Source organism: Felis catus, chromosome B1 (genome assembly GCF_018350175.1).
Source record: "Felis catus isolate Fca126 chromosome B1, F.catus_Fca126_mat1.0, whole genome shotgun sequence".
Classification (NCBI taxonomy): domain Eukaryota; kingdom Metazoa; phylum Chordata; class Mammalia; order Carnivora; family Felidae; genus Felis; species Felis catus.
Genome location: NC_058371.1, coordinates 183,872,244 through 183,885,808, shown reverse-complemented (window position 1 = coordinate 183,885,808; position 13,565 = coordinate 183,872,244). Strand labels below are relative to the sequence as shown.

General features: G+C 35.3%; 1 protein-coding gene across 10 annotated transcripts in view; it reads left to right on the top strand.

The window, feature by feature from the left end:
- RBPJ (recombination signal binding protein for immunoglobulin kappa J region) overlaps nucleotides 1-13,565 on the top strand; it is a 218,444-nt gene that overhangs the window by 175,076 nt on the left and 29,803 nt on the right. For 9 of the 10 annotated variants that reach the window (XM_045056495.1, XM_045056498.1, XM_045056502.1 and 6 more), the window contains one exon: nucleotides 2,588-2,626. In XM_045056495.1, the coding sequence (XP_044912430.1) occupies nucleotides 2,588-2,626 (39 nt within the window). Of the gene's footprint in view, nucleotides 1-2,587; nucleotides 2,627-7,852; nucleotides 7,911-13,565 lie in introns of those variants that run through there. The other variant, XM_045056501.1, reaches the window with a different exon arrangement.

Sequence of the window (13,565 nt, the reverse complement as noted above, 5' to 3'; positions counted from 1 at the left end):
AATGACTAACATTTGTTGAGCACTTACTGCATACCAGGCTCTATTTTATGTGTTTCTAAATATTAACATATTTAATCCCTTCAACACCTTTTTGAGGTAAATGTAGTCACGGTGCCCTCTTCCCATGTGAGGAAACTAAGGTCTGGAGAGTCAGGTAACTTCAGAGTTACACAATAGGAAAATACTAAATCATGGATTTGAACTCAGCTAATTTTACTCTAGAGAGTTTTTCTTAACCTCCGTGCTGTATTATAATTGCAGCCTAAATTGTGCTTTCTTGACCCTTGCTCAAGCTTTTCTCCTTGCCCTCTCATAACCAGTTGAAATGCTTTTGTTTGTCCACTTAGCCTATTTCTTTCTGAAGGGCCATGTACTATAAGCTTCTTGAGTAGTCAACATCTAGGTTTTTTTTTTTATTTTGTTTGCATATAATTGACACAGTGTTACATTAGTTTCCTGTATAGCATAGTGATTCAACTTTTCTCTGTGTCTGCTGTGCTTACCATAAGTGTAGTTACATTCTGACACCGTACAACACTATTACAGTGTCGTTGACTATATTCCCTATGCTGTGCCTTTTATTCCTGTGACTTACTCATTCTATAACTGAAAGCCTGTGTCTCCTGCTCCCCCTCACCCATTTTGCCCACCGCCCACTCCCTTCCCTCTGGCAGCCATCAGTTTATTCTCTATATTTATAAGTCAGATTCTGATTTTTTATTTTTTTAACTTCACATATGAGTGAAATCATGGGGTATTTGTCTTTCTCAATCTGACTTACTTCACATAGTGTAATACCCTCTAGGTTCATCCATGTTTTCTCAAATGGCAAGATCTCCCCCCCCTTTTTTTTAATGTCTTCATGATATTCTGTGTGTGTGTGTGTGTGTGTGTGTGTGTGTGTGTGTGTGTGTACACACCATATTTTCCTTATCCATTTGTCTATCAATGGTCCTTAGGTTGCTTTGATATCTTGGCTCTTGTAAATAATGCTGCAATAAACAAAAGGGTACATATATCATTTTGAATTCGTGCTTTCATTTTCTTTGGTTAAGTACTCAGTAGTGGAATTACTGGGTCATAAGGTATTTCTGTTTTTAATTTTTGAGGAACCTCTGTACTGTTTTCCACAGTGACTGTACCAATTTACATTCCTACCAGCAGTGCGCAGGGTTCCTTTTTCTCCATATCCTTGCCAACACTTGTTATCTTTTGTGTTGTTTATTTTAGCCATTCTTACAGGTGTTAAGGTGCTGTCTCGTGGCTTTGATTTGCATTTCCCTAATGATTAGTGATGTTGAGCATCTTATGTGTCTGTTGGCCATTTGTATGTCTGGAAAAATATCTATTCAGGTCCTCTGCCCATTTTTAATCAGATTATTTTGGGTGTTGAGTTGTAGAAGTTCTTCATGTATTTTAGATATTAAGTCCTTATTAGATATATCATTTGCAAATATTTTCACCCATTCAGTAAGTTGCCTTTTTGTTTTGTTGATGGTTTCTTTCACTGTGCAAAAGCATTTTATTTTGATGTGGTCATAATAGTTTATTTTTGCTTTTGTGTTTCCCTTGCCTTAGGAGACCTACCTAGAAAAATATTGCTGTGGCCACTGTCAGAGACGTCACTGCCTACTTCTCTTTTAGGATTTTTATGCCTTCAGGTTTCCCATTTATGTCTTTAATCCATTTTGAGTTTATTTTTGTATGTATTGTTAAAAAGTAGTGTAGTTTCGTTCTTTTGCATGTACTAGCCCAGTTTTCCCAGCACCACTTACTGAAGAGACCCTTTTCTCCATTGAATATTCTTGTTTTCTTCGTCATAGATTAATTGACCGTATAAACACGAGTTTATTTCAGGGTTTTCTGTTCCATTGATTTATGTGTCTGTTTTTGTGCCAGTACCATACTGTTTTGATTACTATAGGTTTGTGTAGTATATCTTGAAATTTGGAATTGTGAGACCCTTAGCTTTGTTCTCCTTTTTCAAGATAACTTTGGCTATTCTTGGTCTTTTTATGGTTCCATACAAACTTTGGTATTATTTATCAGCAGCTGGGTTTAAATTTCAACTCTGCCTGCCAGTGGGCAAGTTGCTTTCTGCATTTTTTAAATGGGCCAATATGTGCTTTACAGAATTGTTTTATATTAATTAAAAAGAGTAATGTATAAAATATGCATAGCAAAGTGCCTCGCACATGACAGACACTGGTAAGCTCTAAACCACCTCTTGGGCTGTGAGGATTTTTCTGAATGCTGCAGATTGTGTGAGACTGGGTGTCTTTGGTTAGTTGTGGGGGTTTTTTGCAAGGTGTCTCTAGGAGGTATTGGTCACACTCCTCTGATCATTGTGCTACGTGCTCAGAGTGGGTATGTACGGCGTACTTAGGGTGTGTTGTTTTTGTTTAGAAACCATTTTTAAAGTATGTATTTTGTTATTTCTGGGTAAGGATGGTTGCTAAAGGACGTCCCTTTGTGCTGTTCTAGTAGAGTTGAAGTATACGTCGCAAAGGAGATTTCATGGTGCCTGAAAAGCTTCCTGTGGAATAACAGCCTATATATATTTATTTATTTTTCTTATTTTTTCCAGAAAATTTGGTGAGCGGCCTCCACCTAAACGACTCACTAGGTAAGCATTATATTAGTCTTTCACCCAAACATTAAATGAAAATACCAGATCCTGTCATCTTAAAAATGATATTAGGTGCTCTTGAAGTGATTCAGATACTGGTATCTAGATCATAAGCTTCTTCCCATCCTTCCCTACGTCCTCCCCCCACCTTCCACCCCCCAAAACCAGGCTAATCGGGTATAGTTCAAAGGGGAAAATGAAACCTTTTAAGAAGTAATCTTGAGTATGATATAGTGAACAGAACAAAGGCAACAATGTAAAGATAGCTTCCGATATCTGGCCAATCTAGCTGCATTTAGCTAATCATAATTTATTGATTATAAGTGAAACTTGAAAGATAAATGCTTTAAAAAAATTTAAAGAAATATAAGATTTTAACCATTTTAAGGAGACTATAAATACTACATTGTGTTCTAATTATGCGAATTAATTTTACAATATACATTTTAATTACAAATGTTAAATTTGAAAGGATTAGTCTTAAATGATTTAAAATTTTTTCAATCAGCATTTGTAAATAAAAAAGATACCTGTTGCACAGTTACAGCCCTAGAGTTTATGCTAATCCTGCATTGTTAGTATCTTTCAAGAAAATTATATGCATGTATAAGCATATTGTTGTCATTTTTTCTTTTTCTTTTCTTAAGTCTGGCATCATACTCTACCATCGTTCTGGACCTTTTAACTCCACCTAACCGTACATCTTCTACCTTGTTCTCGTTCATATCTCCGTAGTCTTTTATTGCCTTCACACTGCTCCTTCTTTAATATTTCACATTGATGGCCATTTGGGTTATTTCCACATTATTGTTATTATTAAAAAAATGTTGTACTCAAAGAATGATGGAGACATGCTACAAGGACACAGAAAGGGAGCCAGTTTAAATAGGTTCTCCTTAGCCAAATCATGAGCACTTTAATCTTCAAAATAAATAATGATAGTAATAGAACCCACAGAATAAAATATAGTTTAAAAGTCTACACTGAGTTAAAGAAATGACTCTGTAGTGGAGGCTAGGAATTTTTCTTATAGCAGAATTCCATCTAATAAATGTAGAAGGAATGATGGAACTAGGAAATCACACTTTGGCAACCACTACAGTAATAATTGTTTCAGGCAGAAAAACTATCGGTTTAAAGTTTGATGAGAAACAAACATTTACTTAGTCTCTAAGTGTATCCTCACAAAGTATGTATTAATTATAAAGGGAACAAAAGGAGCATGACAGTGAAGAAACTTGGCAGATATCACCTTAATGAAGTGATTGAAATTTAACATCACTAGTAGTGGACAAATAAACATCATCATGTGCATCCTCAGGAGGATGACATCATGTCACTTTTGTGATGTTCCTGCCAAAAATGCACAAGCTACGTCTAAGCATGAGGAAACAGACACAAATGAGGAACATTCTATAAAGTAAACAACATTTACTCTTCAGACTTATCAAGACGACGAAAAACAAAGACTGAGGAATAGCAGACTAGTGGAGACCAAAAAAATCATGACAACTAAATTCACCTAAATTCTGGACCGGGAAAAAAATTTTCTTTTGTTTTAAAGCTGGAGTTAGCAAACTTTTCTATATTGGGCCAGATAATAAACATATTAGACTTAGCCACACTGAGGCTGTTGTGACTTCTCATCTCTTCTTACATCCCCAAATCAGCCATAGATATCAATATATAAATGAATGGAATGTCTGTATTTGAGCTCAAATTAATTTAGAAAAATTGGTGGCTGTTCTGATTTGGTGCAAGGGCATTAGTTTCTCAACACTGCCTTCCATACTCCAAATAAAGGACATTTGTGGGACAGTTGGCAACATTTGAATAAAATCTGTATATACAAGTATTGTATCAGTGACAATTGCATTATGCTTGTATATGGGCATGTCTTTGTTTTGGGGAAATGAACACTGAAGTATTTGGGTTCAGGGGCTGTATATCTACAATGAGCTCTTAAATTGTTTAAAAACATAATATGCAAATATGGTAAAATACTGAAATATGGGGAGTCTGGAGGAAAGGGGACTAGTACAGTTCTTTGCCTACTTTGGCCACTTTCCTAGAAGTCTGAAATTACTTAAATTAGAAAGGTTTTTTTTTTTCTCTAAAGACATTATATACAATTACTTGTTTGTATATATCAGGAAGAAATTTGAAGCAGAATTATTTAATTCACATTTATGGACATTTTGAAATTTATAGTTTAATAGATTATTTTATTTTATTACCAGTAGTAATAGATTGGAATGACTCCTAACCATAGAATATATTTTGGTGAATAAATCACTTGCTTTTAAGGGGGATACCTCTGTAAAAATAGCAGTCACTGTGATGGTAATAAATATCATAAGGAAATTTTCCTTTCCTTAAATATATACAATAATATAATTAGGCCCTGTTTACTTTATCATGATTTTCCATTTACTCTTTAAGCAGTTTTCCCTGTTTGGAAAATTTTTGTAAGCTTTTAAGCCTTCTGCTTTTGGCCAAAATGGAGTAACAGGGACTGGAATTACTCCAAACTGAAACAACTGAAAAAACCTGGACAAAATATATTAAAACAACGTTTTTCATGATACCAGATGGCAGGCAAGAAAGGACAGTGAGCCTTGAGAGACAGGAGACCCGTGAGGTGAGCTCCACAGTTGCCCCAACTTAGTACCTAGAGAGTTTCTAGGACATGATGTAGGGAGAAGGAATCCAGGTGTGGAGCCTAGGAAGCACCTGGAACCAAGGAGATGGAGCTGGGAATCCGGGGGTCCACGGTGGCTAGAGTTCCCAGGCAGAGAGCTGGAGAGGAAAGAGCTATGTAGTTCCAGAGATCTGCAGAAGGTCCCTTCTTATCTTCAGCTAAGTGTCGATCAACACACAAGTGTGAGGAAACTACCCAAGGCTGGGGGATAAAAATCAAACTAAAGATTTAGAGGGGAAAAACATCCTGAAGTTCATACTACAAACTTGCCTGTTTCCCACTAGCTAAAGTGGAAAAATATAATTCATGATGCATCTACTACAGTACTGCACAGCAGGATTTTCCTTCAACAATGGTGCAAAATTTGGCCAACACCAAATGCTGCTGATTTTACTGTTAGGTAAAAGTTTTGTTAAAAAACTCAAAAACAAGATTGAAAGGATTAAATTCTTTCCAAGTAACTTAAATATATACCAAGACAAAGGTCAAGAATATTTACAGGAATAGAAAAGTATCAAATACTCAGAAGTCAGATTTATTGTGCCTTAACATATAATTAAAATATACCAGTCATACAAAAAAGCAGGAAAATATGATCCATAATGAGGGAAAAATTCAGTCAATTAAAACCAAACCAAGAGTGACAACATCTGATGGAATTAGACAAAGACATTAAAGCAGTTATTGTATTTGTCTTCTATGTGTTCAGTGTGCTAAGACCAGGAGTTTGAGATTTTTTTTCGTTAAAGGATCAGATGGTAAACATTTTAGTTTTTGTGGCCCATGTTGTAACTACTCAGCTCTTTTGTAAAGAAATAGCCACAGACGATGTGTAAACAAATGGGCATGTCTGTATGCTGGAGTACAATTTTCTGTCACAAAGAGGGGTGCATCAGATTTGGTTTATGATTGTAATTGCAGATCCCTGAGCTAGAGAAGAGAGGACATGGAAGATTTTAAAAGGTATCTAAATCAGGTTTCCTAGAGAGGAAAATTACAATATTTAAGATGAAGAAATACAATTGATGGGATTAATTATAGGTACATACTGCTGAAGAAGAGACTAATGAACTTGAAGACATAACAATAGAAAGGATCCAAAATGAAGAACACAGAAAAAGTTCTCGGGGTAAAATAACTCAAACTGTAAGGGAGCTGTGGTTTATGTTCAAGTGGGCTAATATCCAAGTAATTGGAGTCAGCAAAGGGGGAGATACGATTAAAAGAATAGATGAAGAGATAATGGCTGAAATTTTCCTTAACTTGGTGAAAATCGTAAAACCATAGTTCTGAGAACTCAGTGAACCCAAGCGCAAAAACTACACTGGAGCATATTATAATCAAGTTGCTTAAAGTTGGTGATAAAGAGAAAATGTTAAAAGCAACAGAGAAAAAAGATGTGTACAAAGGAATGAAGACAGATGAGGATGATGAGAGACTTTTCATCTGAAATCTTCCTAAGAAGACAATGAGACAAGAGCTTTAAAGTACTCAAAGGGGGAGAAAAGGCAGCAACCTGGGATTCTGTCCCTGGGCAAGACAAAATAAAGACCTTTCTAGACATAAAAAAAATGGAAAAGAATTTATCATATTCAGGCCTGAACTACTAGAAATGTTAAAGAAATCTTTCAAGCAGGACAATCATAGCAGATAGAAATCAGATTCTGTACAAATTACTATGAAGAAAGAAAGGTGACATCACTACAGATTCTACTGATATATAAAGGATAACAAGCAAATATTATAAATAAGTGTCTGTTAATAATTCAACAACTTTTGAAGAAATGCACACATTTCTTGAAATTAGCAAACTACCAAAGCTTCCTCAAGAAGAAACATAACCTGAATAGCCCTAATGTCTAAAGAAATCGAATTTGTAATTATAAACCTTCCCACAAAGAAAACTACAGGCTCAGATGATTTCACTCTTGAGGTCTTCCAGACGTATGAGAAGTAAATTATACCAGTTCTATATACACTCTTCCAGAAAATTGGAGAGTAGGATGTACTTCACAGTGCATTCTGTGAGGACAGCATTGCCCTGTTTTAAAAGCAGGGCAAAGACATTTCAAGAAAATAAAACAATAGACCAGTATCCCTTACAAACACAGATGCAAAAAGTCTTAAATTTTCAAAATGAAAACAACAATGTGGCTTTATCTCACAAATGGAAATCAATGTAATTCATTATATTAACAGAACAAAAAAGAAAATCATGTGGTCACCTCAAGAGATTTAGAAAAGCTTTTGACATTCATCCTTGATCATAATTTTCATCAAACTAGGAACAGAAGGGTATTTCCTCCTAAAAAAGTGTACCTACAAAAAAACTATGTTTAACACAATACTTAACTGTGAAAAGACAATGTTTTCCCTCAAGATCAGGAACAATGCAAGATTGTCTGCTTTCACCGCTTCCATTTAACATTGTACTTGAAGTTCTAGTTAGTACAATCAGTTCAGGAAAGAAAAGGACGCCATCCAGATTGGAAAGAAAGAAGTAAAACTGTCTTTATTTGCAGACATGATCATCTATATGGAAAATCCTATGGAATCTTAAAAAGCTGCTAAAACTAATAGGTGAGTTTTGTCAAGATAGTAGGATACGTGATCAACATAAAAATGAATTGTTTTTTTATGTGAACGGTGGGAAATTGAAATTTAATAAACAATACTATATATAATCACATCAAAAGTATGTAATTCTTAGGGGAAAATCTGACACGAGATGTAAAAGCACTGTGCACTTGAATCTTTAAAATATTGTTGAGAGAGCTTGAAGTCCTGAATAAATATTCTTGGGACAGAAGACTCAATATTGTTAAGATGTCACTTCTTGCCACATTGATCTATGGATTCAACTTAATACTTGTCAAAATCCCAGTGGACTTTTTGTAACAGTTGACAAACTGTGAAATTTATATGGAAATGCAGACAACCTTAAGCTACATTCAGTAATCATGGATGGTATTGGTGTAAAGACAACCAGGTAAATCACTAACAGAATAGTGGCCAGAGGAAGTTTTTGAGGTATATGTTCTTCATTCAAGGTGCAAAGGCAATTTAGTTAAAGGGTCTTTAAAGATTCTGGAATATTTGTATGTCCATATGCCCCTGTCATTTATATACATAGACACAAAATAACTATGATCCGTGGCTAGAACCATATGCAAAGATTAGCTTAAAATATACCTAAATGTAAAACTTCAAATTATATGTATTTTAGAAGAAAATACAGGAGAATATCTTTGTGACCTTGGATTAGGCACATATTTCCTAGATATAACACCAAAGCACTAACTCTGGAAGAAAGAAATGAATAAATTTTACTTCCTCAAAATTATGAGTAAAACATTTGTATCCAGATTATGAAAATAATAAAAAGTCAATAATAAGGAAATAACCCATTTTTTAAATAGGAAAATGATTTAGACAGGTACTTCTCCAGACACTGTGGCAAATCACCACTAAAGAAATGCAAATTAAGACCACAATGAGATACCTAGTAGGAAGAACTGGTACTCTTATACTCTGGTGGTATGTAAAGTAATACAACAATTTAGGAAAATAATCTGGCACTTTCTGAAAAAGTTAAGTACACTCCTACCATATGGTGCAGCCATTCCATTTTTCCATATTTATCAAGAGAAATTAAAACATAATGTGAATACAAAGACTTGATCACAGGTGTTTGTGGTAGTGTCAGTTATAATAGCCAAACAGGCATAACCCAAACATCTACCAACAGGTGAGTGAATCAACAAATTGTGATGTATTCTACAGAGGATTTCTATTCAGCAATAAAAGGAATAAACTGTGGATACATGCAACAACATAGATAAAATCCTATGATAACTATGCTCTGTTTTCAAAAGAAGTCAGAAAAAAATGGATACATACTGCATGATTTCATTTACACAAAATTCTAGAAAATGGAAACGAATCTATAATGGCAAAGCAGATCAGTGGTTTCCCGGGGACAGGGAGAGACAGGAGGAGGGATTAGAGGCAGAAGAGAAACTTGGGAATGAGGACTGTCTTTGTAATGTGGTGATGGTATATACATATACCAAAACAACCCACTGTACACTTACATTTTACTGTGTTTCAGTTAAATCTTGGGGCATATGGGTGGCTCAGTTGGTCAAGCATCCAAGCATCCGACTTTGGCTCAGATCACGATCTCACGGTCTGTGAGTTCAAGCTCTGCGTCAGACTCTGTGCTGACAGCTAGGAGCCTGGAGCCTGCTTCACATTCTGTGTCTCTCTCGCTCGCTGCCCCTCCCCCACTCACACTCTGTCTCTCTCTCTCAAAAGTAAATAAACATTTAAAAAAATAAAGTTGTAAAAGATTTTATTTGCTTTTATCCTTTAAAAATACCCTAAAAGGAATTAATATATCTTCAAGGGGAGAATTCAGTTAAGGTTTATTTCTTTTTAAATCTTTTTTAAAGATGGCAAGCTTACAGATTTTTAATTCTTTATTATCAAAGCTAATATAAAGCAAATTTAGCAAAACAGTTTGTATAGAACAGAAAATTGGAATGTAAAAATCAGTGACCAATTCTATGATAAAAATTTAATTTTAAACCCAAAATTAAAAATTAGGAAGTTTTCCCTTTTGATAGTATAGCAAATTTAGGTTTCCTCTGGTTCCTTTTAATCATATTTTCCCATTTTTCCTTTAAAGAGTTTTCTGTTAGGAAAACTTTAGTGTCTTTTATTCTATCAAAAATATTTTTTAAAGGAATTTTATATCTCTTTTATTGGGGTATGGGGAAATAGGGAGTTTAATTCAGAGAAGCTCCCTTAAGAAATAAATCTTCTAAACCTACCCTTACTCTGTCTGTACCCTCATCTTCCAAATTAAGAAATATTGAAAAAAAAAAAAAGCCTTTTTATTTAGAGGATGATATTTTGGGTAGTGTTCAAAACACAATTATACCTCCTCAAAATTTAAATTTTTGATTAAGGATAGTTAACACTATGTACTTACTATTCAATGTTATTATAGATTCACTTTTTTTTCCTTTTAAATAATTGCATTCTTTCAGAAATACAAATAGAATCAATTGAGTACTAACTTACAAGGGCATCCTACTCTCCTGAAATAGTCCCTGTAATGTGGCTTATGGGTACAGCAGACTGTGGATTCAAAAATAAAACCGAATGCCCAGACCTTATATTAATATATAGAAACAGTTGTTCTTTTATTGTGGAGGCTTCTCATTTTGTCATTTAGAGCCTGGGGCCATCAGTAAAAATATTAGTTGCAATGCAATTAGGTGTCAATCTCCAGGAATGTGTGCCTATCCCTTATGTGAGAGTATGTCTGAACTCTGGAGTTATGACCGGCAACAGCACTATAACACATACTTTTAGGAAACATAGATATTACTCAACCTAATACCCCATTGTACTAAGAGACTTTGCCCTATTGTCAACAATCAGGTTAGAACTGGAATTTTGAATATATTTGTGTTCTGGGTAACCTTCAAAGGCATGTACTCTTAACTTTCTTCCCCTTTGTGACACTGCGGACTGATACCCACTAATTCATGCATTTCCTTGAATTAATTTAGTACCAGGTTTTCTTTTGTAAGGTTCTTTCTCCCCCCCCCCCCCCTTTGGGCTTGCTGTAATTGTAATTGTTGGAACTATTTTATGTTATTTACTCTGAAAACCTGTTTTCTATCACTTGGACTAACACTGTTGTTTTGTTTTGTTTTGGATTTTTTCTGAAGCCCTATTCTCTGTTGGTCTCACTGCCACCCCTCTGTTCTCATTGTACATGTACAAACCTCCATTACTCTCCTGGTCACCCTATAGACAAACTCAGTATCTGAAGCTATTTCTTGGTTTGTTTTCGAGGTTGCTCCAGAGTAAGTAGTAACATTCTAAGATGATAGTTAAGATTTAACCTCTGTATCTGTTGTCTACTTCACAGGTTATATATATTTTGTCAGTATCTGTGTATTAATTTTGGGATTCCATTGCCTTTCAGTGAGCCCCTATTTTTTCTTTTTGGATCTCTTTTCTTTCTTGTCCATAGCATGCAGTTTTGAGAAGCATTTTACCAGTGCCTGCTGAGAAACTCTTAAAGCAATGTATATACCTACCTACCCTGGATTATAGCTAAAATTGCTGTTTGCTATGTCCATTTATGATCCACCCTTTTCGATTTGTGACAAGAGAATCCTCCATTCTTTATTAACTTAGGTCAGATTAATGTCTCTTTTGGTTCTTTATTTGTATTCAGATGTTACTAAGTGTTTTATATTACAGAGTACATTATTCATGTTTTAACCTAATTATGGATTTTACTTTATCATAAGAACCATGGGTAGCAAACACCATATAAACTAAGTAGAAATGAGGTGAATTTAGATTTATAGTAAAATAAAACTATAAAGTTGAGTATACATTGAGAGTAACGTGTGATCTTTGCTCTGTATGGTTATTAGGTAGTTAGTTTATAAGTGGTAAATAATTCATATAAAAATGGTTGCAACTAATATTCACCTTAAGCCAGTCATGTTTATAGGACATTTTGGGGGAAGAAGAAAATGAGCTGGAATAGGAAGGGTCTGTGTGGTCCTTGGGATTCGAGGAGCCAAGTTTGGATCAACCAGGCCTAGATATGTAAGAACCGAGGTGATGACTTAACCTTTGAATGTCAGCACTCCCTACTGTTACATGTTCTCAAAATCCTCAAGTCTCCGATTTTTCTCTACACGGGTAAAGCCTTAAAGAAGTAGTGAAATGGTTTATTTCCAAAATAAACTTCATAGAATACAGAAGTGATGATGACCCAATCCTTACAATATGGTGGCCTTTGTCTATTTGGGAGGGGGAACCATGAGATCATGACCTGAGCGGAAATCCTGAGTCTGACGCTTAACCAACTGAGCCACCTAGATGCCCCATCAAATAATTTTTACATTCTAAGGAATCATTAAATGAAATTAACAAAGAATATACTTCAGACTTGTTAGAATAGTAACTATTCCAAGAAACTGGGATTTAACTTTGTCATTCTTTTTCAGAATTCACTAATACAAAGTAGTAATTCTAGTAAGATTCTTACGATACCTACATTATGCTTTCCAATGCTAAAATTTCCCTTATTCTTTTAAAAAAGACAATGGATGATTTTGCCATCTTGTTGGAATACTTTTGGCTTTTCTCTAACCCAGTGGTTTTCAACCCAGGTGACTTTGTCCTTCAACTCCCTTCACATTTACCATTATCTAGAGACGGTGTTGGTTGTCATAGTTTGAGGAAGGGTGCTATGGGCTTCAAATACGTAGATAGAAGTGTTGCTGAACACCCTACAGTGCACAGGATAGTCCCTCACAGCAAAGGATTATTTTGCCCAGGATGTCAATAGTACTGAAATTGAAACCCCATTCTGTTGGTGAAACCCTACTCTGTCTGGATGAAAGGCACATGGGCTGCATTCTGTGGGCTTTATTATTTAATTGTGTTTCTTCAGAATATATCTTTGATTGTTGGTTATGGCTACTTAAGATGCTGGAGGAAATGGTCAGGCTTTAATTACCAGAGAACATAATTTTTAATGTGTTCGATGTTTATTAAGAAAACAGGTGGTTTTTTTCCTTTTTGAAAGAAGCTATATGGCCAATTAGTTATAAGGCAACTATTATTGATTATCTTAAGGTTCTAGTTGCTGTTTTAAGAAAGGGAAAGGATGAAAACTGGAGCTGTCATCTGCAATCACCATAAACAGCTTGAGATCTGAAATCTTTTGTCATAATCATAATTGTACACAGCTACTTCCAACATAGGCAACTAGCATGATGACCAGTGCCCAGGATGTAATAGGCTCTCAATAAATCCTGAATGGGAAGATGGGTAAATGTGCAGCTTACCTGTTGTGCCAAGTCAGGTGATACGCCTGAACATTTACCTCTAGGCCCTTTTCAAGTTTGCTCTATAGCTCCAGTGGAAGTGGTGCCATGCCTTGCCCTCCTGCCCCTCTCCTTTCTAAGAAAATAATAATAATAATAATAGCAACAACAATAATAATGGGAAGAGTTTACGGACATTTCGTAGATGTCCTCTTGTGGGGCTAACTTTAAACGTGTACCTACACATATGTTTTATGGGTGAGAAAACTCAGGCTTGGTGACAAGAGTTAACATTCAGACCTGTGTGTGTGTGTGTGTGTGTGTGTGTGTGTGTGTGTGTGTGTGTGTGTGTGTCACAGCAAAG